The 27,108-nt window shown below is 47.8% G+C and overlaps 1 protein-coding gene across 2 annotated transcripts in view; it reads right to left on the bottom strand.

Annotated features, from left to right (window-relative positions):
- The window catches only part of LOC126543838 (multidrug resistance-associated protein 1-like), a 165,951-nt gene that overhangs the window by 18,250 nt on the left and 120,593 nt on the right, over window positions 1–27,108 (bottom strand). For both annotated transcript variants that reach the window (XM_050190963.3, XM_050190964.3), the window contains 11 exons: window positions 25,278–25,376; window positions 24,452–24,607; window positions 21,722–21,925; window positions 18,030–18,176; window positions 13,029–13,113; window positions 10,700–10,893; window positions 8,575–8,751; window positions 7,202–7,369; window positions 6,423–6,673; window positions 4,462–4,684; window positions 3,067–3,283 (listed from right to left, as the gene is read on the bottom strand). In XM_050190963.3, the coding sequence (XP_050046920.2) occupies window positions 3,067–3,283; window positions 4,462–4,684; window positions 6,423–6,673; window positions 7,202–7,369; window positions 8,575–8,751; window positions 10,700–10,893; window positions 13,029–13,113; window positions 18,030–18,176; window positions 21,722–21,925; window positions 24,452–24,607; window positions 25,278–25,376 (1,921 nt within the window). The remainder of the gene's footprint in view (window positions 1–3,066; window positions 3,284–4,461; window positions 4,685–6,422; window positions 6,674–7,201; window positions 7,370–8,574; window positions 8,752–10,699; window positions 10,894–13,028; window positions 13,114–18,029; window positions 18,177–21,721; window positions 21,926–24,451; window positions 24,608–25,277; window positions 25,377–27,108) is intronic.

Genomic DNA, 27,108 nt, shown 5'->3' with positions numbered 1-27,108 from the left:
AAAAGAGTCCTTAAAGCTGAAAAAAAATTTGAATGATACCGTTAAATAGTACCCTACTTGAGGGGGCGTGGTGTCACCAGCGGGAGAACATCAAACGATGGCCGATCGGGTTTGACGAGCGCCATTCCGAATTTTGTAAACCCTTGCTCGCGGGATCGACTCACTTCAAAAGCGATTCTGAAGAGCCATATTAATTATTGAGCGATTCTAGATGCGCAAATTGAGCTGCTGGAATACCGACGAGATTAACCTTAGTGCACTACGACAAAAACTATGCAGATACCGCGCACTGCGTGAATCGATGTAATGTCAAGCATTTCCCGCGTAGCTCGCTACCCAGTGTCCTTTGCTATTACGATTTGTGTAAGGCGAGCAGCTATGTGTCGAACGTGAACATGTGTCTGACGTCAGCAGCGATTACCGTAACGTCGATCTTGTGACGGTAACGGCATGATTTTTATTCCGGCTGTTCGACGCCATGTTTACGGCATGCCGATTGTTGAGTTCTGCATAGTTACTGCACGAGCTCACGCCAGAGAAACACGGAATTCGTGACGTCATTAGCGACTACGCAGTATACAGTCGTACGCACATTTGTCTATACCATGTGGTCTAGGTTAAAACGAACACGACATTAGCGTTCCGGTGATTAAACATTAAAATCTTTTTGACCCAAACCAATCATGAAAGTGGTACAATACCGCACAGCTCCTCCGTACATTTAGCAGCTACGAAGAAAGGAGTGGGTGACGTGGGCAGATCACGGAGGTAATGCAGTGTCGCACACCCAGTGTCCCAAAGAGCGAATTGCCACGAACGAAGAATGCGAGAGACTAGGTCGGGAGGGACGCGCCCAAGGGTCTCAAAGAGCTAATCGGCTTTCGCACGTGAACAATATGCATGTGATCGGGGCCTAATGTTTATAGCGTAGGGCTGATGTGTTGGAAGTCAGATGTTCGATTCCACCAGTGGCCACCCTTCTCTTTTTATTGTAGTGATCTGAAAAACACGAGGGGAAGGAACTTACCCACCTATATTCTGTTTCATACTTAGAGTGCAAGCTGTGGAAGCTACGCAAGAAGTTCAGTCATCGAAATGTATCACTGCGCGCGTTTAGTGGCTGCACATGTTGGCGCGAGCCTGCGCGTGAGGCTATCGCGACGGCCTGCAAATGAAAAGCGCGGAAAAGACATCGAAAAGCAAAACGACCTGAAACAACGTATTAGTACCCATATAACAAGGTCTGATCCTGTGTATGTATTGAAACGTCTTTGGTTTGTTACTGAGCCTGAACAAAGATCAATTTCAGATAATCGCGAGGAAAATTCAGGGGACACTTAAGCCCTTTTATGAGTTGTTAATGCAGAGCGTTAGTGTTCAATTAAACGCCGCTGAGCAGCTCTTCGAGTACTGCGCTGCGACTAGTGTGCCATAGTGGTACGTGCTTCCCGAGCCGGTAAGCAGCATCCTGCGGTCCCAACGCCGCGTGCTACTGACTTCCTGCGCGACGAGAGATGGGGGAAGCGCGTCACGTGACTGCCTCAACGACTGCAACCCGTGTCACCTCGCGGCGTCCCATCGCTGCATCTGCTCCGCCGAGGCGCGCTGATGACGCGGAGATGCCTTCTCCCCCTCACACAATACACGGCACGCTAACGAAGCAGATGTTCCGATTCGTCCGCTCTGCTACGTCGAGGCGCGCTCGTGACGTGACGTCGCAGCCAATGGGAATTTAGGTGCCGTTTCACTGTACAGACGCCGTCGGCTCTTTCGCTCAATAGGCCATGCGATGCTTTCGCCTAAAAGAACACCGAACTAATTCTTGCGGGGACCACAGCTACTGTAGGAAATCTTGCTAGCTTCCACAGTGTCGCACGTCATGTACGAAACGGAGTATACCTACCCCAATAGTCCTGGAGTGATGCAAAGAATGCTTCCCCCGTAAAGCACCGAACACAAAAAACGAGTGGCGACCCTGCCTTAAAAGCAGCTGTTCGTAATGTCACGATGTTTATGGCAGCGTACCTTTAGGAATAGATTAAGTATACACCGTTAAAGGACAGCACTGCAGTGTTCAAAACCCCGAATGCTGAACCTAAACCTAAATACTGCGAAATACATGACGTCACCGGCACTGTGGCGTGGCACCAAAAAAAAAGGACACGCGATTTCGTAGTTCCTTTCTCTGCTAATAATCACCAATTTCTCATCAAACAAATTCAAATTAATATCAAATAAATTAAAACTCTGTTTTGATGCTCCAATGATGTAAAATTATTTAGTGATTCATTTCAATGCCCCATCAGGAAAAGTAAAAGCTGAGCCAGTCGGTGAGGATTATTCTTGTAACCCTGCTAAGGGAAAGGCAAGGAAACTCAGTACGAACCAACGCAGCTTTACGTAGCGCGATTAACCCTGTCATGCGAGACCAAGACGAAAAAAAATTAAACATATTTGGGTTCACTAGAATTGAGGATTGGGCGACTTAGTACTGCATTCTAAAACTTGTACAGCACAACATAGAAAGGAAGAACCGAGCCGAGCCGACCAGATGAAAGAACAGAGCGGCCGGCTCGGCTTGTTTCTTCCCTCCTATGTCGCGCTGTACCAGTTTTATTATGTTTGGGCTAACTGCGCGGCTCTACATATTAGAACAGCGGTGTTTAGAAGTCAGAGAAAACAAGAACGTAGAATGGACGCCACGCCAAACCGTGCTCTCAAGTTCTTTTATACTTTGTCTTTACGCGATGCCGCTTCAAAGCGTAGAACAAACTGCCCACAAACCAAACTTCTTTTTGAATTAGTCGGTGGATCATTGACACATGCATCAAAGCAGTGAATACACCCTTCTTGTCTGACATTGTGTTTCGCGTGTTTCTCCGTTCGGACCTGTCGTTTACGTGGATACCATGTGAAATGTGCCATGTATGTACAGGTACCATGTACAGGTACCACTCGCCAAAAAAGAAGAGCGCGAGGTGGCACGCTTTGATCGAGCGGCCATCGACGTACTTTCGGCCATCGAAATTGCCGCCCCCCCCCCCCCCCCAGACGTGCGACACTCACTCTCCGCGAAGCCGTACATGGTGTACATGCCGAGCCGATAGTTCTTCCACGCCGGGTCCGTGGCCAGCTCGGGGTCGAGCGCATCGTTGCTCCAGAGTCCGAGCCAGATGCTGCCGCCGATGTTGAATGCGCTCGATATGATGTAGGTCGACAGCGAGGACAGCGTCAGCCACGTACCCATGGCCTTCACGAAGTCCCAGTACACCTGCCACTTGACCTACGTACATGCAGAAATGCGAACATAAAGGGTGACCTAATTTACACGCAGTCGGCCATTTAAAAAAAAAAAAGCGAATAAGAGGTGAAATACGTGGAGGGGACAAGGTCGCGTGATGAAGCAGTCGTACAACAGATGACGAGGGCTAACGCGTGCATGTTTGTTTCGTTGTAAGCTGCACGCAAAAGACAACGGTGATTTTAGAATAACTCACAACGAGAGCTGTCCGTCGATTGTATATTTATCCTGAGAAACGGGATAATACGCAAACATTGAAAAAAAGCAACAAGAAACTCTGAATTTGGTTGAACATTTATGCAGCGTAATGCCAACGAAAGTGCGGGCCGTTTAAGAAAGTCTACAAGGTTGACACCTTTCGCGTTAACGACACTAGCGTGGTTATGTACACCGTCTTTTTCACACATCACGAAGGTGATCACGAGGCAATCCAGGCGTAAGTGAAATAGCTGAAGCAGTTCACATTGTAAAACCTGTGACATGAGGCAGCAGCCAGGTGTCGATTAATGCTGTCAAAAGAATAAATTGCTTTCATTGGAGACTTGATTTTCTCTCTTGTACCTATTGATGTTCGTGGATGTTTTTTTTTCTTTTTTCTTTTGTTCCAAGTTTAAAAAAAAAACTTTTAATTGACAAACAGCGCTTGTCGTTCTAAGTCCATCTGCCCGTTGTTTAACAATGAATAACACCCAGCCTTCCTTCTTCACTGCTCTTGACGAGTTCCACCTCTAGAACAGGACCATACAAGCAGTGCAAGAGAAAAAGGGAGAAGAAAGGAGAGAGGCAGGGAGGTTAACCAAATGGGAATATCCGCTTTGCTACCCTATGCTGGGGGGAGAGGGGAGGGGGAGGTAAAGGCATAGCAAAGTAAAGATAAAGAAAGAAAGGAGCGTAGACATACAATCACAGTCGGTTACTGTCACCGCATACTGTCACCGCACAGCACAGTAGCACTTGCAGCACTATAAACTTCTGTTCAGGCTACAGCCGCTTGTCCAATTCTGCTGCCCTTAAAAACTGCAACAGCGCCCTCGTCGCCCTCCGCTGCGATGGCTTGTGATGTCGACCTTCTAAAGTAAGTTCCTCCGTTAGAGGTCTTTGTTCTACAAACAGTGCAAGAGTGACAAAGCGGCAAGGCGATGGGTTGGTGCCGTGTTTACCGATCCCACTTGTGCCGTCTCCTCCTCGGTGAGCTTGGCCTTGGACACCCTGGCCAGTGTTGGCTGCTTGCTCGGTCCCACGCTACTTGAACCGGCCCCGGCGCCGCTCGAAGACTCGCGGCCACTGCTCATGCGCTGGGATGGCCGACGACGGTGCAAGCCCCTATGGTCATCGGGCACGCTCGAATCGGTGTCGCTCATGTCGCTTCGCGCCGAGCGGTACCTGCACGGTGGGACGCCCGATTAAAGCAGCCTTCATAAGTAAAAGCGGCGCGCTTTAGCAGTGCGTTGGCATGTTAGTCAGTCACTCCGTTTCACACATGCCAGGCAACAGTGCGCGGACAATGCAAGTAGTGCGGTCCGAGATGTCTCACTCCGCGCGCTTAGCAATGTGTTTGCTTTTGTTGTTGTTGTTGTCGTCATCGTCGTCGTCGTCGTCGTCGTCGTTGTTGTTGTTGTTGTTGTTGTTGTTGTTGTTGTTTACGGCTTTTTTAGTGAAATACTTCAAAATTTCAGCTCCAACTTGTGAACGTAAGGTTACAGCAATGCTGAGGATGATTGATTGAGATCCCTTTCGAAATGGGGCGGTGACAAATAGTCACCTAGCCTGCTTGAGTTAAGCAGGTATGCTGTATATGTTTTTCATTCTAGAGTTTTTTTTTTACCTCTGCTTCATTTTTTTTTCTCTTCCTCAATACTTCTCCATCGGCCTTGTATCGCTACCTACAATGCCTGCAACGGATCCGGTCGAATCAATCTCTTCCCAGCATTTTTTCCCACCAATACTCTAAACGCCTCCTGCTTATCTCGATTGCTGACTGCCTGATCCGTTTGTCCACTTGAAATCCCAAGCCAAATCACGTATAATGTACGCACATTCGAGTTTCCAGTACGCGATGTACCATGCCTTCGTCGCCAGCGCTAGCGATGCGCTGTGGCCGCTGTACGCAAGAGAAACGTCTGACTCCGTTGTTGGGATGTGTGACGCCTTCCATCAATAGTTACGCCATATTTTGTGACATAATAGTATCAGGCCTAATGTCACATCGAATTACATGAAGCATGTCTATGTTTTTGTTTCACATGCGATGCACTTTATTTTGTTGGCCCCGAATGCGAGGAGTAAGAAAAGTCTCTTTAGCCTTTGTATCGTTGCCTCCTGTGTATGAAACAAAGTACACGTCACGTTCATTCTTGATATCGCACTATAATAAGGTCAACCGCGATATGAGTGAGCGAAGTTGTCGTGATACGACAAGCACGGCAGCGGAGGACGTCGCCTTGAGTTGGACTACGTGGCGTCATTTAACGTGCAATGTGGTAGTGGCTCACAGGCATTTCAGTCACCATAGCCTGACAAACAATGCAATAAATTACAATAATGACAACAGGCCCTTAATACAGGTGCGCAGAAAAAAGCCCATACTTACAACAAAAATAAATTGGTAAAATACTTATCGAAGGGGGCAGCACTAAATACCTCGTATATTTCCGTGTCATGCCCTGCTACTTTGCCCCTCAAACCCAAGAACTCTATAGCTTGAGTCTTCGGTTGGTCTTGACAGTAATGTAAGTTGTTCATAAAAGTTTATAAGCATTCATTTGGTCCGCCTAGAAAGCTAATAAAATTCTTAACGCCACAAGTTCGTAGCGCGAGAACTTCGTGATTGCAACGTCGCCAAAGGTGTTTTTTTTTTTTTTTTTTTTTGCTGCGTCCTCTTTTCTGGCTTACCGAGTATTTATTTGCACAAGGGTGACAAGGAAGATATGTCTGGTTCAGTAAACATGAAGTGCACTTTACCAAGGGCGTTACATTCAACATTCCAGTGTGATATAGGTTGTTTCTTTTTCATGCACACGCTTATTTTTATCGGGCGTTTCCCTCAAGCGTGAAGCCAATTTGGTTGCGCTATTTTTGGTAATACCGTGGCACCACAAAGTGAATGGCCAAGCGGACCCACTGGACAAGTTCCTGCGTCGGTAACGACGTCTGCGACGCGATGGCGCTGAAGAGCTCCGCGTCTTCGTCCGAGATGCCCTGTTCGGCCTCCTCGCTCTCCCTAATGAACTGTGCCAGGAACTCGGAGAAGGCACCGCCACGCGACAGCAGCTCCTGAAAACTTCCGCAGTCCGACACGGTTCCGCCTCGCATCACGACCACGGTGTCCACTTCCGGGAGCACGGACAGCCGGTGGGTGACCAGTACGCGCGTCTGCTCGGCGGAGTGGAGAACAGCACGAAAAGGAATAAACAAGGAAGCAAACACCGAAAGAAGACAACGTACAACTCCCAGTTAATCAGCGACTTAATGTGGTAGCGATATGAGATCACATCACTCAACGATTACCTATCGACGTCAGCTTAACTTATCCTACCTCAAGGTTATCTATAAACTCTCATGGCCTAACAATGTGCGAGTGCTGTCGACTACCTGCTGATGTTTAAAATGGTGCGATCGGCTGGTCCCTAGTGCCTCGACCAAAGAAGGTGACCATTGCTACGTCATGCGCGAAAACAGCCAGAGGTAAGCAGCGTTCTGCTAATCTAACGGAACGAGAGAGGCAAGAGCGTTATCTTGTAAACGTCCGACTAAGGAACTACTGCACGATAATTCCCCGGGCTTTCGGCTGTTTCCTTCTTTTCTTTATTTGACGGCCCACATTTGCGGAGGCCGGGGTACTGAAGTCTATTTGTCAGCGTCATAAGCAGCCCTATAGGGTGTCATAAGCATCGCCCTTACTTTGCCACGGAGCATGCCCTTGGGGCCGATGACCGTGTCGAAGATGTGCTTGCCCACGTGTGAGTCGACGGCGCTGAGCGGGTCGTCGAAGAGGTAAACGTCGCGGCCGCTGTACGCGGCTCTGGCGATGCTGATACGCTGCTTCTGGCCGCCGCTCACGTTGATGCCCTGTCGGCGAAAACGTTATACATTGCGGGTTACATTCAAAAGTAAGTATGCTTCTATCACGTCAATAGAACTGTATTCCGACTCAGCAAATGTTTTCGCATACTGTGGGATTTCTTGTTCTCGCCTCGTGGCAAACACTTGCCAGACTACAGCAATCTTTCCATTCCTCAAAATGAATGTGCGCAAGCGGCAGTTGTGAGCCCCGATTCGTTGAGAAGTTTAGGGACTGCCACGTGACCTTAAAAGCATGACACGTTAACAATACTTATATAAGCACCATAATCAGGACGTGTACAGTATGGCGCTACGACGCGTAACATTAAGCTAGCAAATTGAATGTCGTACTCTCTCTTCCAAGAGAGTCAGACTCCACTCATGGTGAGTGAAATGTAAATCATTCACTTCCTGAGAGAAAGAGCTAAGATTACATAATGATAAGGTGAACTGTAGGAAGGAATTTTCGAAGTGATTAAGCTTTATTTAACGATATCCAAATCGTGACATTAAAAGCCAGCTGAGGGAAACTTTTATTTGGAATAAATTTATTATCAATTATAAAGCGTACCACTGAAGCAATTCGCAAAGCCTCAGATGTGGAAATTGTGGTTTTCTTCTTAGCAGCCTTTAAACAGCAACTAAGCCAATAACGCTTGCACCTGGCGGTTGTAGCAGTGACGTAAGACCCGCAACGCCTCTTCGAAGATTTTTCAGCGCGCTTCGGGCAGCCGGTGGAGCATCCTTAGCTCAGAGGTCATTCCAGGAGCCAAGTCATGCATCACTTCCGGCGGATGGTAATGGCGGCGTTTTTTTTTTAGTTTTGATATGAAAAACAATTATTTTTGTGGGCTTTACATCACGCTTTCGCTCGTATTTCAAACGCGAAATTTTGCATGGAAACACCTCTATGTCTAAAGTACTAGGCTTTTTACGCTGTCCTAAATTTCCTTGCATTTGGCTTTTGAGGTTTGGCTCCAGCTTTACCTTTTTAGCCGATCTCTTTACTTGGTGGTATCCCCAAGTTATACTTTTCCATTTTAAATTTGGCACTATATCTTCAGAAAATGTAACCTCTTTCTCACGCGTCCCATGCCCGCAAAAACAATTGTGGTCATGTGTACGGTGCCTCTTGCGTCACGCGTCCCTCGCCTTTCCCTCTCAACAACGCCGTGCTAGTTACCATCGACACATCCGTGTGCGGAGCTTACCTTCTCGCCGACCTCAGTGTTATCACCCGCGGGCAAAACCGCCAGGTCGGGCTTCAGGGCACACGCCTCGACCACTTGGTCGTAGAGCTCTTTGTCGTAGACGTGGCCGAAGAGGATGTTGTTCTTGACGCTGTCGTTCTGGATCCATGCCTGCTGAGGCGAGTATGCCAGGGAGCCCTGCGAGTGCGTAGCGAGAACCATCTTACTGACGTCTGCACGAGATGGCGTCGGAAACGGCTTTGGTCCGCGACCAAGGAAATGAAAAGGGCCGTTTCGCCAGCTCTTTCAGATCCATACACTTTGTGCGCAGAGTGAAGGAACTATAGCTTAAAGGCCACATTGCCAGAACTCCCCTATTCAGTTATCCGATATCGTTCTAGAATTATTACACAGAATTCGATATGAATATACGGTCTCACTAAACAGGTGCTCTATGGTGCGTGCCGGCTCTTTTGACCTGGGGACCGCGCAGGGTTCGCGCAGGGTGACGTATGTGTTAATTGAGAGTCTCAGTCTTGTTTCCGGTACAAATGTGGCCTAACAAGGTGTCAGCTTTGTGACATGAAAACTTGTTCTTTTCTAAGATGTTCACAATTAGGAGAAATCTCCCTGCGAAAACGTTGGTGAATGTCTAAGGCTTCCTTTTGCTTTGTTCTCCCGTGCACAGTAGAAAGGCAGGAGTCCTCGGTGGTACACTATTGGTGGTCCGAAAGTAAGATTTCGCAAACATGGGATTGCAGGCGGTGCAAGAACAAATACTAGCTAATCTACCAGGATGCGTAGGTACTGCCAGCACTCGTTTCGAAACGAAATTCCGCAAATGTCAGAATAGTAAAGTGAACCTTTTTTTGCGGACCCTCACAGAAACCTTGCTTACTGTGTCTTGCGGAATAGGTCAGCATAAAACAACACATATGCCACGTGTTCCACGCAGCATGTGCCAAAATGTAAATTATGCAAGTTCCACGTAGCTCGACCATTAAAAAGAAGTTGGTGACGATAGGCATTCAAGCGCAGCACTAACAAAGCACAGAAAGTCGCACCATTCTAGCTAGCTTTCAAATGAAACCATGTCACATGTACTTAAACAATACCTGGAACAGTGAAATGATCGCACAGTTATTGGTATGGCAAGGTCCTCATCACTTGCATCATGAGTTGCGTAGTCATCCCAATTAGCCTAGATTAGCAGGCCGATGGCCCCTCCCAGCGATTCCTAATTAACTGTACCCTTTGTCAGCCGACAGCAACCTAATAATTGCTGCTATCCTGATGTTATCACTCCATCTGGTCCTGTACAGCCCTCTACTGCCTTTATTTTTCTTTGGCACCCATTGCTTCTCTCTAATAGACCAGCGGTTATCTGCTCTCACTGTGGATGACATAGCTAGACAGTAACTAAATTTAGCAAATTTGCCATTACCTTAACGATAACTTTGTCTTTTTTTGAGTCTTAGAGTCTGTTTAGTGACGTTCCTCTGACGTAAATAGCCAGTGAATTGCCCTGATAAAAGGGTTCAAGAAGATATGACTAAGTTATATGCCTCGCCACCACCCCCCTCCCCTTGGAATATATGCGTCTTTGTTTGTCAATACATCTAAAAACATCCCGTGACTTTCCGTGTTCACATTCCCGCCGTTGACATGCTACTGCAGCAGTTAATTTAAATGTATACTTTAAAAATATATTAATGAAAATGCCTAGAGAGAATTAAAACAACAAAGCCAATATCATTATTAGTATCAATTTGCTACTTTTCGCTAAAACAGGCGTGGTTTCTTGGCGACATTGTCCCAAAAAACATTTTACCAACATGGTTTCTTCTGCGTATTACATGATCTGCTTAACTGCAATTTCTTCTTTTATCCTAACTCGAGCGCGTATTGCCGCCTCCAGTTGGTGTTGCACCATACCGTAATACCATTCACAAACTTGAAGCTGTTAAACTTACTTGGAAGCTAAGTTCAATGCAATAAAATGGCAAAGACGAACGGCCCGTAACACAAGGAACCAAGACGAAAATTTTCCGAGCGGCGGCATCGTGACGCGGCCGCCTCACGGTCCTGCATTTCACTCAGGCCGTGCGTGCGATTTGCCAAGAACTGCGACAAAAGTTGCGCTTACAGAGACAGTGACAGATCCCTTGAGCTTGACCATGTCGCCGAGGCAGGCGGAAAGTAGCGACGACTTGCCCGATCCCACCGAACCCACGATGGCAACGAGCGAGCCCTTGGGCACGCTGAGGGTGATGTTTTTGAGCGTTGCTGAGCTGCCTCGAGACCAGGCGAACGAGGCGCCTTCCACCTTGACGGCCTCTTCTGCGGGAATGTGTTAAAAGGTTTGTCGTAAAAAATAACAAAAACTGTACCCACACCAGGTGCACCAGACAAAGGATATCCTCATACGTCCTTTGTCGACATCGATTTCGTAGTCTTAAAGGGGATCTGCTTTGACTGTCCCTGGTTAATTAATGTGTCACTGCCCTTCCAATGTCGCATTTGCTTCCACTATGATGACGTTCCGTTTTTACTTTCAATTTTCGCAAGAGAAAGCAGTCAGCCGGAATAAGACCGAAGGGAATAGAACAATCAAGGTCCCGTTTCCTGCACAAAGGGTAATTGAGCCAGGTTGTAAGGAAGTATACAGTCATATAAAAAACGTCCCTATAAATAAAACATATGCCACATATCCCATAACCTCATATCATCACACGGGAATGCCTATATTTTCATATTTTCTGCGGAACATGTTGCGTACGATATGTGCGGACGTACGAGACTTCATACGAGATCTCATATGCTCGTAAGGGTTTATTGTAAATCGGGCATATAGTTTTTTTATATATATATAGGAGTGCCCCGTCGTAAGCCTCTCTGCATGTTTATCACTGTCGCAACCTCTCGCAACAAGTTTTCAACATAACATTGGTATGCGATGCTGAGCTATTGTACTTAGCTTCTTGCCGCGTTGTGTTGTGACGAAACACGTTTTCTAGGTTACCCTGAAGCGCGTACCTAGTCCGTTTTAATGACCTCCGCTATAGCGATATTTTAGTGCACTGGGAATAATTCTAAGTGCTCTAAATTATTTTATGTTCCTTCACTATACACGGAATCTGTCGCAAAGCCCCAGCGTAGCCTTGAAGTGCAATTTCCAATAGCCAGGCAATTAATCATTCAAAAGAAGATTGCACTTTTGTGCGCATCCAGAAATCAGCACCTCCTAACTTGAGACGTCTTGCCAAGAGCGCTATAGAAATCCCTATGCTCTTCAATGACTCCATGCTGCGGGACCTTCTCTGAGCAACTGATTATATTTCACATATCTTCTATTCTGATATTAACCCAGCTTAATTATTTTACCGACCTCTTAATTGGCAGAGAAGCAAAAGGAAAACTGATGATGCAGACCGCAGAGACGTCGCAAAACATTGACAGCCGTGGCTTCAGAGATCGAACCAGCACACTAAAGGTAGGCCGTTGCTTCCTTGGAGACCACGGACCAGCCATAACGTTTCGTAGAAATGTTTACTGCAGCAATGTTTTCCATTGAAGTCAAGCAAGCACCATAAAATCATGTATAGTACACGAACTTTCTTGCTTAGAATTCCCACATCTTCGCAAGCAAAACACGCGCACAATGCCACAGTGTTATATGCACCCTGTGCACAGTAGTAATAGTAATTAGCTGTTTATTTCATGAATAAGTGGGTAAATAAATGAAAAATAAATAAGGCAGATTTTTTATAATAACATCTCTGGAAAGCTGGCGCCTTTCCTGTCTTTGCACATGTCTGACTTTCACGCTATCTTTAAGCTTGATGAAAGAGGACGAGCGAGGTTTGAAATTGGTCACAACCGAGTGGCAGTCCGGCATTCTTCCTGTGCTTTTCTTCACAGTACGATAGGAAGAGCTCGCAGTTTAGCGTTCGGTAGCAACGTGGCATAATTTAAATAGCAAACTAGCTCGTACGCAATTGCTTGCCCCCCTTAGGTACGGGACAGCTTCGCCTGTTGAGTCTAGCTAGGCAGGAGCCTACAGCACAGCAACTAGCACACGGCCACATATCGTAGCTCCCACTCTAGCACCACGCTACTGTGTGACGTAGCATACACATCATAGAAGGAACAAATCAGTATTGATATGTTGTCCTATTGTCCTATGCTGATCACAGTTCAAGATGTTTATTGATGTCAAATGCGCATTCATACACTAATAGTCAATGGCACCGTCGCTATACTACCTGACTACCCCTAAAAAAAAGGCTTGGAATTCGCAGATGAGACTGCTGCAAAACAGTAGAGACAATGGAATCTTTTGACAAAAGTTCCAGAAACATTATTACATGGATACAATTTAAGCAATATATCTATGATATATTCGAAGCAAAAAGACGACATTATAAGTGGCATTTGTCAATGAGCAATGGTATTTAAATATAATGACGGGAAACCTTGGCTGGCGTCGGACTGCACTGCCATCGGATCCAGGTCGTCCGAGCGAAGGTAGTCATTGATACGGCCAAGGGACACCATGAACTGGAAGAAACGAGAAACAATCAATATATGAAACTCCACCTGAATAAAAATGCTGTATGCTCGCAAACTTGTGCCATGGAATCACCGCGATAGCCAGTGCCGTTGCAGTTCGCAAAGGCTTCTTTTTAGAAACCATCCCCGGATTACTGCTGAAGTTCATTTAGCGTTGAAATCATGCAGCGACATGCCGTGTTGCCACCGTCGAGACGCGCCATCTATGTGGCGTTTACTGCAGCCAGGCTTGTCGCTTGCGCTTCCCTCGGCGCATGCTAGGCCATCTAGCGGCGCCGCCACGAACTCCGCAGTGGCGTGTGTCTGCATATACATTCAGTCAAGACTGTGGAAATACAAAGCCCCAGTTTCACCCGAAAGGCGGGGCAGCGACTGCGGTAGCAAATTAACTGACAGCTATACGAAGTAAGTATAGTAGTTTTATCGGTCTTATAAACTTGTAAACATTCACTCATCAACTAAATTGGCGGGCGTGGTGTCACGCGCACAGGGGCAAACATGAACACATCTCCCTCAATAACCGCGGGCATTCGCTGTCAAAACGCTTGCGTGAGGAAGAGCGGCAGCAGCAGCAGCGAGCGAATTGACCTTCGTGCTGCCTCTCGCTTCTACGCGACCTAAGTGGCACGAACAAAGCGCGCACGAAGCTATCAGCCCGCGGTGCACCTAGACTCTGTCCCGAATCGCAGATCGCTTTCGATATAGGGTTCACGCGGCCGCACTCAGCCGCGCCATACACAGCTGCCGCTGGAGTAGGACAACCCCCCCCCCCCCCCCAGGTGACCGGCGCGCGACGGAATACGGTGCGCTTTCTTCCCGCTTTACTCCATTGCACCCACGCGATAAAGCAACCATCCTCGGCTCAGCCTCATGCGCTTTCACTCGCACTTACAGCATACGGCGCGCAGCCATGATGTTATTGCACTTACACTGTACACAAAAAACCACGGCGACGCCGACGACGTGGGCAGCAATGCGCCTGGAGTGTCCACGCAATTGCTGTCACAATAATATGATGATACCGGTTTGAATCCGCCTAGCACCGCATCAATTTTAAAGTATTTCTTTTTCTCTCGTTGAAGAGCGGATAATACACACTACCACATACCCAGTTACCCAAGCTGGCGTTCAACGAGTTCATTTAAAAACTGCGCTTACCTAGTGTCACGCACTTGTAGTCATCCAAACTGGCATGAAAAAGGTTACGTAGAGACAAACACACACAGTGAAAACAGCGTGAGGTTCCCAAAGAATGCTGATTGCAATAAACATGCCCAAAGGTTGGTTTCCAGTCTGGATCACCGAGAACAGCAGCCCAGAGCGCTACCGATGAGACCAAGGACTATCCAGTGACCCAAGTCGGCGTGAAAGAGGCTAGGTTCGAACAAACATGCTGCAAGATGGGTGATGTTCTAAAAGGAAAGCCAATCGCTTCAAAAGTCAACAGAAAAGATGTTGCTACAAAAGAGATTTTCGATGCATTTCTCTTTTATCCTATGGCCCGTAAATTCGCGTAAGCGTGATTTCTTTCTATTACGAAGCCAAGGCCTTGTCCACAAACAAGTAGTTGCGCCAGAAGTGTTTGCCAGAGCAGATTCTAACCAATTGTTATGGTGTATAGGTCATTAGCAAAAGCGGTCGGTCAATGGAAGCAGCGCCTAATGGGAGGCTTAATTGGTTTAGAAATTCGGTGATCTGTGGTGGTTTGGGAAGCTGCCGCAGTATTATTCAACTCCTGAAATTATTCCCTCGATTATACGTGTCGCTACGTGGCAATCGCCGGTCAGATTACCAATGCAGCTCGGCTCCTTTCGCGTGGCCAGCATAGCGAGCGTGCGCTTAATAAAAAGCTTTGCGAATTTCACCCCGCAACTCTCTAATGGCCACTGAAGACGTCACTGCAACAAAACTACAGGCTTGCGAGAGAAACTTCCGCTGTATTTAGAGGCATGTTATCTGATGTAATGCAACAGACCTTTCTGTTTCCGCAAACTTTTTAGGCAGAACTCTGCGTAAATTTCTCAAATCCTCTGCTCAAGGGCGATGTTATTTTAAAGGCAATATCTTAGCGAGTGACCCCGATTCTTCCGTATCGGATGTTTTCATCCTCATTAACGGGCCTACCTCGAAAATAGTGCGCTATAAAGAAAGTGGGACGATATATGCTACTGGGTATGCGCCCTAGGGACCACTGGTCGCCGTGATATTGTGGGTACGCACATACTGCAGGGGAATGGGTGTCCCGTTGTAGCAGAATACGTGGCGCGTTAGGAAGGACAACGACGTGACGGTGCGGGATAACGACGGTAAAGAAAGAGAAGGAAGAAAGCAGCTGGACGCCAAAGGACTGTGTCGGTGTCTCGCGCGGAGAACGAGAGTGTGTGCGTGTACGGATCTGCGTTAAATTTGGTGGCAGCGCTGACTTGCGCTCCCCCGAATCAAGGTCACCACGACAAACGCGAGCGCGGACGACACTCGCATGAAGCCAACGACGGACATCATAACGTCATCTCTCCAGGAGCCTGCTGTCACGACTACGGCGGAAATCTTATAGTGACATCCGTGGCGGCATCAGCGTCGACAGTGCCCAACACACCATAGTTATGGCTCCGTCTACCAGCTTCGTAGTTTATAGCCTATAGCGTGGCCGCTCTGTCTCACGAGTCAACCACCGGGGAGTTCCCGCCGAAGAAACACTACCTTCAGGTACTTGCACCGCAAGCTGCGCCTGACCGAACAGCTCTTGTGCAAGATTTTGAGACTTGCTTTGCCCCCCGACTGCTTTCTCTTGAGACCACTCCAAATGGTCAACGCATCGAGCAACCCGGGGGCACATCCACGTCACTTGACCAGACAATAAAACTGTTAAGATTGAGTTCTTTGTGGATTAGGTGTTCGTGCTCCTACGCAAGAGGGGTTCCCTCCTATGTATCGCGCATGCTTCTATTAGCCTCCGTCTCGACTCAGGATTCGGCACTTATCAAACGCAAGCGTACGGCTGCACGACGCTTCATGAATAGCTAGGTTGCTACAAAGTCCTATGTCAAGAGACCTGGCTAGCTCTCGGAGGCGTTCGTCGAGTTTCGGCCGTAGGACAGCGGGATTTGGTACACGACACCAACCGCCCAGACGACGAAGTGCCGCGCGTGCTTATTGCCGTAAACTTCGCGTCTTGGCTCGGTCCGCTTTACATTCCTGACGCCTAGCTTGTTCGGTTCAGAAAATACAACGCAAACTCCAGCTCTTCCAGCAATGTTCTTCAGGCAATGGTTCACCCTGTCTACATATGGCGAACATTCTGCTCCGTCTGTCGTTGCTAATCTTTCCGGTGTTCTTGCGCTACAATAGCATGCCGTGACTGAGCCACAAGGCGAAGCAATAACGTTACCGCGAATAATAGCTAACATTCAGGAAAATGGAAAATGGAAACTTTGACATTGCGACTCGCTTGATTCTGCGGACTGCAGGCGGCGTTTGTTGTTATTGTTTGTTTGCTTGTTTTCTTTTTTTTTTTTTTGCACGCGTGCTGAGCGATGCTGAATCGTCTCTCCGCTAGGGGAAGGAGTAGCGCTGGCGTCTCGCCGTAAACTCCAGGTTCGGAGCCCTATAGCGGCCTGTGAGCAGGCGCATATGGGGATGTGCGCGCATCGGCGACACATCCTGGACGACTTCTCAATTGGCTTTGGTACCGACTATGCAAAACATTTAAAATTGTCCAACGGCAAGATTCGAACAGAGGACCCATAGCACGGCACACTGATACAGTAACCATTGCGCCATTGACGCGTTTCCCCCACAAAGGCATGCCTCAAAAACATATCCTATATGTCGGCATGTAAAAGCCAGGAAATTATATCACATAAATTAACGCTTCATGAAAGGTCAAAATGCAGGCCGGCCCCAAATATTGAATTATGGGGTTTTACGTGCCAAAACCACTTTCTGATATTGAGGCACGCCGTAGTGGGGGACTCCGGAAATTTAGGCCACCTGGCGTTCTTTAACGTGCACCTAAATCTAAGTACACAGGTGTTTTCGCATTTCGCAGGCCCCGAAAATTGTGCAGCCTAAAAATCCTAAGCCGATTCTGAACATGGGGCAGTGTAAAATTGTGAGCCGATCCCGAAGATAGTGCCGTCAAAACATTTTAAAGTCCTACGCTCCTCCTACTCCCCTCACGCGAAGGAAGACGTGATTGAGTGCGGCGTGTTGTGATTGCGCGCCTACCTCAACCTAACTCGCTAAGAAAGGCTCTTTCAACGACTTAAACTGGTGGTTGAATCGACTTCCAGCTCTTTGTCGTTATTTTTTTTTTTTTTGATAGCCCCCTTCCTGCCACTTCTCTGGTTTCTTCTTTCCTATAAAGGGCAGGTTCAAACGTCACCTGTTACTACAACCAAAGAAACATGTGTATCGCCCTTCCCCTCTTTCTTGTCACATTCACAACAATAGTCCTTTTTGAACACTTCCGCAACCCTTACATGGTCACAACCTCACTCTTATGACACTCGGGGAACAGGGAGCTATAAACATTCCAAAGAAAGCGGTTGGTTTACTCACAAAGACAAGTTCCATTGCGAAAACGCAGTGCCCAGGCCAAAGGCTCACTTCGGAAGTATTCGAAAGTAAGCCCAACAACATGAACTTTCAGCAGAAATAAAAGCTCGCAGCTCAGACTTTCCTAGTCCGCCCACTGTCGATAAATTAAAACCTACGTATTCCCGTGACTATGCTAATTCTACGCTCGTGTACTTAGATTTAGGCGCAGGTTAAAGAACCCCAGGTGGTCAAAATTTCCGGAGTCCTCCACTACGGCGTGCCTCATAATCAGAAAGTGGTTTTGACACGTAAAGCCCCATAATTTAGCCATTTTCAGGCATCTATCAACTGCAATCCTAACTCACCATGGCAGTGTTGGACACGATGAGCGGCAGGAGGCCCAGCGGCACTCTTAGAACGTTGAACAGCGTGAGTGACACGAACGCCTTGTTCGCGTCCAGTACGTTCTGGCTGTCCAGTGTGATGTACAGACCGAAGCTTACCAGCGCCACCTGTTAACGGCAAGAAAGACAGACGGAACCCTGTGCAGCTCAAATTATATGACGCGTCCGCTCTTGCTTCTGCATAAGTCTGCCACATTTCATTTTAGGGATGCTAGGAGATCGCATAACGAGGGCGAATCAATTGAGAACTCCATGTGTAGGGAGGCAATATCACAAAACAGTTCAATGGAAATGCACATGGTGAAGGAGCTTTTACGAAAAAAAGAGAGTCGCAGTTTCTCCCGAACGGCGGAGCATTGATTGCGATAGCAAATTATTAAATAGCTATACGGAGTAAGGTTATATTTCTACCAGCTGTAAAAGTGTGTAAAGATTCTCTTACTAACTAAATAATACATACGGTGTCACCCGCACACATGAACGCATCGCACTCGATGACCACGGGCACTCGCTGTCAGAACACTGGCGTGATGAAGAGCGGCAGCAGAAACGAGCGAATTGCCATCGTGCAGCCTCAAGCTTCCCCGCTAACTAGGCGCGCGAAAACACAGTTCACACGAAGCCATCACCTCTCCCGGGCCGTTAGCCTTCGAACCCTCTGCAGGTCACCTCCAAGATAGAACGAGCGCGGCCGCAATCAGCCACACCATGCGCAGCCACGGCCGCAGTAGAAGCGGAGACGCGCGCTATTCGTCCTATGGTGCCTAAAGCGCCTTAAACTTCGTAAAGTAGTGGCACTCTCCTCCTCCGCCTTCACTCCTCCTCGTTTCTCCTCTCGTTCGCGCTTCCTCCTCGACCGTGGCGCCGCCTACACTGATCAAGCGTAGCAACGGTGGCAACATGCGCTCCTCGCCACTCCGTAGACGCTTCTCGAGCAAAAAAATGGCGCTGATGCACGGCGCGAGGGCCCACGTGATGCTATTGGGCCAATAGCGACTCGGCGTCGGCCTCGGCCAGAGCGCGCGAGGAGGAGGCGGCATTCTTCAAAGCGTGGCACTACTTTACGAAGTTTAAGGGGTTTTAATGGTGCCTCGACGTCAGCGCCGCCTCCCGCCGTACGGAGAAACGTAGCATCAAGGCCCCCTAACCCGACCCCTTTCCCCTCCGTTCCTAGCGCGCGCACATCTCTCTGCCCACTCCCCTCCCGCGCGCGTCCTCGCGAGCGCAAGTAATGGACGTCAGACTCTGGAGTTTTGCAAGACGCGTGGCGCCACCTGCCGTTGCGAAGAGGCAGTAATTGAGTAGTGCGAAGCCCGAATCCCTTGCTAAGTTGCCTATGCAGCTAGCGACTGTGTAACAACGATTTAACTAGATTTTGGTCCATATTGTGAGTGTTTTGCGCATTTAACACCCAGACACAGAGCTATGGATTTCTACGCTAGTCGGACGCGCCGCTGAACTGCCATAAAGCGCTTGCTGGCTCACTCTTCAGACTGTCGGCAACCGCGATAGCTCGTCGCGCTACGAAAAAACGCCGCAATCGACGCTACAGTTGTGTTGTAAATTGCCGTGAACGTGAAGGACGGAACAACAACGTTCAGTTTTACCGATTTCCATCGCGATCGTATGAAGGGGAAAGGAGAGAGCGCTGGATACGGGCTGTTCAACCTGTTGGGTAATCGGATTACTTACATTCCCCACAAAACAGCGTCTCGCATGAGAAAGCGCGACGATTTTGTTCTTCTGTAATTGTGTTGCGTAGCCCTGACGGAGGACCGTGGTAACCAAGCGAAAACTCAAGAATCTGCAGCCGCGAATTCGTTGGTAACAGAAGAAACAACGTTGCGAACCATCCTGCGCCATCGATATCTCCACCTTTTAACAAACGTCCGCCTCCGCTTGACTCAACAGGTGGAACGGAGAGATTTGGCAGGTCAGGTTATCAAAACATTTTGGTTCGATTTTGAATTCAAAATCCTGTTCTAGAGCATCGTTGTATCGCGAGCTCATTTCCACTTTCGGTATATTGTATGTCCTGCGCCGATACAACAAGCACGCTTCGCGATGTGCTAAGCCTGCTCGACTGCGTTTTTCAAATGTGAGCAATAAAGTTGCTGTAGAGCACTGGATGAGTAATTGCGAAGTAACGCACGTGTGTAAAGAAAAAAAAATGTCGCGCTTATTTACATTTATTTGTGTGCGCTTGTTGCTCGAAGCGTCTGCGAAAAGTTCAAATTAAAGTACTGATCGAGCGATGCTGTAGCTCCTGCGAGAAAGAAAGATGCAGCGTGTAGGCACTGTAGGAAGCTTACTTTCGTTATGATCGCACGCTGTTTGCTGCTTTGGAAAACGTTTTCTGTTTGCTGCCCTGGAAAAAGGCTATGAAAGGATTTACCCTCTATAAATAATTGCGAGACAAAACATTACGATAAAATACATAAACATATAGGAGATCCTTAAGTCTTGCGTTGAGGACATATTTAATATGAACCAATTTGAAATGCTTAGTTTTTTATGCTGATATGCCTGTAGACAAACCTGATGCTCTCTGTACTTACGAGTTGCAGCACGCCGAAATAACACTTGAGACTTTATTTTATATTGTACACGTACTTCGTCCTGCTGAGCTTCCTTTCCGAAGCGTGGATGGGCAGAAGCAACTTTCCAGGTCCTTGATTTTTAGGAAACCGTGCCTCAACACAAATGAAAGAGAAGGGTCTATTGTGGCCTATGCACCTTCGCTTGCGGACAGCTCTCCTTGCACTACTCAGTTAGCGCCAAGGCTGCGATGGGGGCGCTGATGACGGGTTTTTCCGCAGCGCCGCCTGGGCAGAGTCTGAGGTCTATGGGGGAGCGCAGAGATGCGCACTCGCCTTCCCCGCGTTCCTCCCTCTCGCGTGTGAGAAGCCGTCGCCGCACCAAGCCACCATCCTTGGCTCGTCCTCCAGTGCTTTCCCCCGCACCTATAGTATACGGTGCGCGGCTACTATGTTATCGCACTTGCACTTGACACGGAACATCACCAGGACTGTCCATATATATAATTGGCATCCCTCTCAGGGTAGCACACAGGTACAAAGAAAAGCCAAACGAGTTTCTAAAACTTCAAAGCTCTGTCTCTGGGAAAACTCTTTGGGGGTGTCCCCTGTTTCTTCGTGCTGCAATAGGGGGCATCACAATTCTTTTACATTCATGAACTTTCCTCCACCTTGCGGCCTCCCGCAGAACTTGTCTCCCCATTATACTTCGCCCCCGCTCTGCGACCTGCCAGCCTTCTTGTTAGCTCAGATGGTAGAGCCCCTCCTATCCCACGCCCCTCCGCTAAGGCGTTAGTCACGGTTGGATCCTGGAACAGGGCATGTTCTGTTTTTCAACTGTGATGCTTTCTTTCTGAGAAATTTGTATGGGTTTCCTTTGTAGCTTCGCGTTACACTCCGGTGGAGGACCATTTTCTCCATCCTTAATGTTTCCTTTGCTGGACTATTTTTTTTTATAATTGCCATCCTGACGAAGCGTTTGTCCTCAAGTTTCTGACACTGAACCTCGCAACGGCGTTTGGCATAGCGAGTTCAAGAAGCAAGAATGGCACTAACGCAAGCGCCGAGATCGAACCGCAAAGACTAAGTTATTCTTCCCTCACAAGTCCGACTTACCAGAATCGGCGCGCCGGAGAAGGAAAAAACGATGGCTGAATTGAGGTACGCCTGCTTCCTCAAGTACGTGATCTCGTGGTTGCGAAGATCCTGCACACGCCTCTGAAAGGCCGTCTCCCAAGCGTACAGCTTCAGTACCTTAATGCCAGCCAGCATTTCGTTCAGCAGCTTGATCCGCCGGTCTTTCTGTTCCATGATGTGGAACTGCAAAGAAAGAATGTGTCATGTCGTTGCCAAATTCTACAATGCTACACTGCTTAGAAAATTTTGTATGGTGCATCACACCACACCGGCCAGTGGTGATTTTCGTTGCTAACGTGCTTGGTAATGTGTGTAGCGCTGTTAATGTGCATAAACCAATTTGTGATAGATTAACATTTTTGACTGCCTACGGTTTCTCTCCTTACGTATTTAGTACTGCAACAACGTCTCGTTTATAAGCTGCGTCGACCGATCTTGCAGTCCATGAAGTTTGTTTGCCTATACTGGCTACCTACCCACATCATGATCATCCTAGGAACTTCGCCAGTATTGGCCCCACAAATAGAATATCCGGTAGAGGCAAGGCACATTTGTGTGCCAATCTTGTTGTCATAGCATTCTGGGCTAGAACACACTTCGTACCTCATTGAATTGTGGTACGTCGTGCACGTTTTACGCGTCCAAGGAAGAAGCGCGCGCACGTTGGCTTGAGGCGGACGACGTGTGCTGCAGAAATGCGATACTGATTATTTCTGGCGTTTGCGGGCACACTGAAAGGGTTAACAGCGTCATTGGATATGGTGTGATGTTTCCTGACACGGTTCGCCATACGGTAAAGAAAGTAACAAGCGTATGTAGCCAAACCATTACACCTGAATTTGTGCGCCACAACTTGCGTTATTGAACGCAAGCAATAAATTATATACATTACAGCTCGAGCAACTCTGGCAGCAGTCGACACTCGAATCCACCACGAGCCATGCCATGTACAGCGAGCTGCCTCAAAGGACTCAATGCGCGATGTGCGCAATTGGCGAGTGAAAGCAGGAAGCCAACAACATCGAAAACGGTTGCCTGACAAAAGCTGGCTGCCTCATGTGCTGACCTCTCCCCCCCCCCCCTTCCATGCTACAACCGAATTATTTTTTTCTTTCCTCCATGGTTCCTGTGCTATCGCCTATATTGGCGCGCGCAAACAGCGTTTCTCTACTGTCTTTACCTGACAAACGCCTACGTGACACTTGCATCAAGATCCCCGGCTTAATCTTTTCAAATGCGTAAGCATTTCTATGCTTCCCCAACGAGAAACACCGTCCCTCCGGCAGTCCCGTAAGGCGATCGCTTTCAAGATAGGGCCCGCAGCAGCGAGCGAATTCGCTTTCGTGTTGTTTCTCGCTTCAACGCGAACTAAGCAGCGAGAACACAGCGCTCACGAAGCTATCAGCACTCGCTGCACTCTGCCCCAATCGCAGATCGCTTTCACGATGGGGGTGCGCGCGCCTCGCTTCAACGCCAACCAAGTGGCGAGAACACAGCGCGCGAAGCTATCAGCAGTCGGCACTCTGCTAGCAAAGTGTCGACTGCTGATATCAAAGTGGCTTCTGCTAGCAGATTGGTACGTGAGCTAGCGTTAAATTTTTAACCTGTTATTGAGGCGTACATCCGGGGGCAAAACAACAAGGGATATGACAGCACATGCCACACTGCATTTCAGCGCCCCTCAACGAAACGAGCGCCTCCTGTCAATTCATTGGGCAAGCGGCACATGAGCATGAAATGATGCGCATGCGCAATGCCATATGCAGTCTGGCACGTGCTCGCAGGTCCGGTATTGTTTTGTAACCACCTCTATAACATCAGTGTATTATCTCTGCAGGCTCAATTGCCCCCGAAAATTCATTCACACCAACCTTCTGTGTTTTTGCAATGTTGAAACATAGTCAGGGGAGCCTTAATATAATAGAACAAGTTTGTCAGCCTGCACATTTAGGCCTCTTTATTATTTCTGTCCTCAGTAAAGAGGCTGTCAAGCTCCCTTGGCCGGTTGTCACAATTTCGTGACATAATGATTCTGAGCTCCTCCTAAATAAAAGCTGGACGCACAATCATGCAGAAGAAATCCGTACTCTGATGTCATGTGTAGTAACCCAACAAAAAAGAGCATGTCAGCGCGTCACCCTCTCTCATTTACAAAACACTTACGCACAAAGTGTCAGCGAGACCAAGCACTTCAAGAAACTTGAGGCAGCTGTTTATCCATGCCGCGCACATATTTAGGCATCATATCCGTAATTCCACCTGTTTTAAAAGCTGCCATAGTCGTTCATCTTGCAAATGAAAGAACGTGAAGTGAGAAAACGTGTGGATACAAATCACTCCTTAGTTAATATCGAACAGACACCAGTTTAAGTTTTTTGTAAGAAGGACTGCGACAAACGACCCGAGAATTCGCAAAGCGATCTGGCGATAACTGCTTGCTCAGATCGGCGTACAACAGGCCGGGAATACGCTATGCTACGCTGTGGCGCATTCCTTTGCGAGTACCGTCCTTGTTGTCCCATCTTTGTTTAGCTGTCATTAACAGTAAAATAACGCTCCAGTTCGCTCAGCTTTCCAGTGTATTGGCGTCAATGCCACATAAGCCTTCTTGGGAACATTGGAAAACCTAACCTAACCTAACCTAACCTAATCTAACCTCGATGATGGCATCGCACGGGGAGCGGATGGCAACGGCATAATTGATGTCACCTGGTACTTGCGTAGGTATGCGGTGACACAGCCGTTGATTGGCAGCAGGCTGACCATGACAGCGAGACCGCCCAGGGTAGCCACGCCCAGCTGCTGCCACAGCAGGTAGGTGGCCAGCGCCACCTGGATCGGTGTGCTCCAGAGGTTGTTGAACACCTGAACCGTAATTATCTATGTTAGCCATAGATAGAGCACATTGCTAACCGTACCGTGTGAAAGCGCCTATAATTATTCTAAAATTCAATTAGCTTTGAGGCATGATACGGCACACTGGGAAATCAGCGATTCCAGTCACGCGTTCACCTTACATACACTGCCACCGTGCATACAAGTACCCCAATATGATGACGATGATGTTAGCCTCTACTGTATCAAAAAGCATCGAAATAGAATGTAAATATACATGTTGGGTTATCTATTACTGCTGTAGCCAGTACGTACGTATCGTAACTCTCAGCACTAAATCAGAAGCACGACTTTAATAACTTTTACAGGCGTCATAATATTTTACCTAATTACAGCCAACGATATGCTGCTCAAGTTTGGGTATTGCGAATATACATGCTTCTTTCTCTTATTTATCTTGGGTGCCCCCCTTTATTGTGAGACATCCAAGCGAACCCGAAGCTTCAGAGCAAGAGAAAGGGAAAAAACCACGAAAGCAAGGAAATGCATGGACGCCTACTAGAAGATAAACCACAACAATGCAGTTCCTATCTTCCAAAAAACATCTGCTGCTCTGGTGTTGACATTATCAAATCGCACATATACAAACACATTCCAGCTTTCATTACGCGTAGTTTGCCATGTGGTGATGTCTACCGACCTGTATGTACTCCATGATCCTCTGCGTGTCGACAGCCATGAGATTCACGATCTCGCCCGTGGTGAAGCGGCCTTTCACAGAGCTGGACAGCGTGAGCGCCTGCACCAATTGGGACGTCAAATCTAGGTCTCCACGCAAACACAAAAGACACAGGCTATTCACAAGAAGCATCCTAAGACTCTGCATACAAACGTGCATGGGACACATGGCCAAGTTATGCAACTTAATAAGAAAATGCCATGCGACGTGTTACAGGAATCCACGCGCTCGACGGCGATCTACACGACGGTATAGGGTTCGCCTCTGCAGACTCACTTAGTTCAAGTTTACACAATAAATGTGCAGTTAATGGAGATTATAGAAAGGCATATTTAGTGCATTAAAAGTGTTGCGAGTTTTTCGCAAACTGCGTCCAACTTTCACCAGTGGGCAGCAAATGGCGTGAGGTTATTCTCGTGCGTTCTTGCCCACGAATGCAGTTTTTCTGGCCTATGATGGACAAAGAACAGTTAGGTTGGTGTCTAAAGCATTGCGGCTGTGTTCTTAATCAGGTACTCGTGAAAAGTCACACAACGATCTGTAAGCTAAGGAACGAAATATCTCAGCTTAGTATGACACAAGAAAAAATACAGACCTCTGATGTTCCACCACACATGTAAGCAATTGACGTCAAGAAAGACATCACACGTCCACGTCCCAGCTTCCACATCCTCAATCATAGGAAGCAGTCTGTCTGCACTCTATACAAGAGGGATGTGCAAAATTTGAGTGTTTTCATTGTGCTTGGGGAACATGCTTTGCCTTTGTACCAGTACCATCTTTCAGGGCGCTAGAATACTTAGGCCGCTCCGCGCATTTTTCCGGGGGCTATCTATTTTTGGTCCTGACCATTTTTCTGCCTACTTCAGTCAGTGGGTAGTCCATGGGAAAATGGGAGGCACATCTGACTGCTGTTCTGCGAAAACGGATTCGAGACGAACCGTCGGACCAACTTGGGCCACGGAGTATGTGGCAATGTGCAGATATGCGTCCCTCTTCAACGAACCACTTTCACGCTAACATGGCCAACTGTAACTGTGCAACTGGGGAGGTAACGCTGTTTAATTACACTGTTTGATGCCGACATGGAGCGCTGAGTACGTGCCACCCGGTCTGTGTTGGTCTTCAATTAAATATTTAGAGCGCAGCTCTTAGGTGCCCGTTCCTGGGTTGAGCGTCGCTACCCCTCAGTGTAACCGTGCTAACGCGCTCGTGCCACTGCTCGCACGTGTGTCGTCCTTGTCTTCTTCCACAGCTCCAATGCCGCTCATCATGCCGGCGTTCCCATACTGCCCCTCCCTCTGCGAATGCCCTGACGGCACTGGTCGACTGCCCCTCGGTGCGATGACTTCGGTCTCAAATTCTTCCCTGAATATATCACGTAGTGAAAACGCGTACACAGTTGCGCTAGAATTTCGCATTAGGGAGCATCACAATCGTCGGACATTTTTTATGCCAACTTGGGACGCTGGGTATGTGCAAGTAGGCGTGCGCAGCTGAATGAATTGAATGAATTTATTTCCATAATTATACAAGTTTATGGAGGATATAAGGAAAAAAGTTACAAAAGAGCAACTTGACTAGTCCTTAATCCTTCTCGTGACAGCAGTAGCAGAAAACAAACACATGGCAAAAAAAGGGAGGGTAAAAGAGAAAGAACAAAACAAAAACAATACAACGTTCTCATACAAGTGTACATACAGCAGATAGCAATAAAAAAATACATAACTCAATAAAAAGAAGCCTACTTATACAGAGATTAAAGGCTAATAGGCACCAAAGTAATTTGTTA

Source organism: Dermacentor andersoni, chromosome 10, assembly GCF_023375885.2.
Source record: "Dermacentor andersoni chromosome 10, qqDerAnde1_hic_scaffold, whole genome shotgun sequence".
Classification (NCBI taxonomy): Eukaryota; Metazoa; Arthropoda; class Arachnida; order Ixodida; family Ixodidae; genus Dermacentor; species Dermacentor andersoni.
This window is presented reverse-complemented; position numbering and strand designations above follow the sequence as displayed.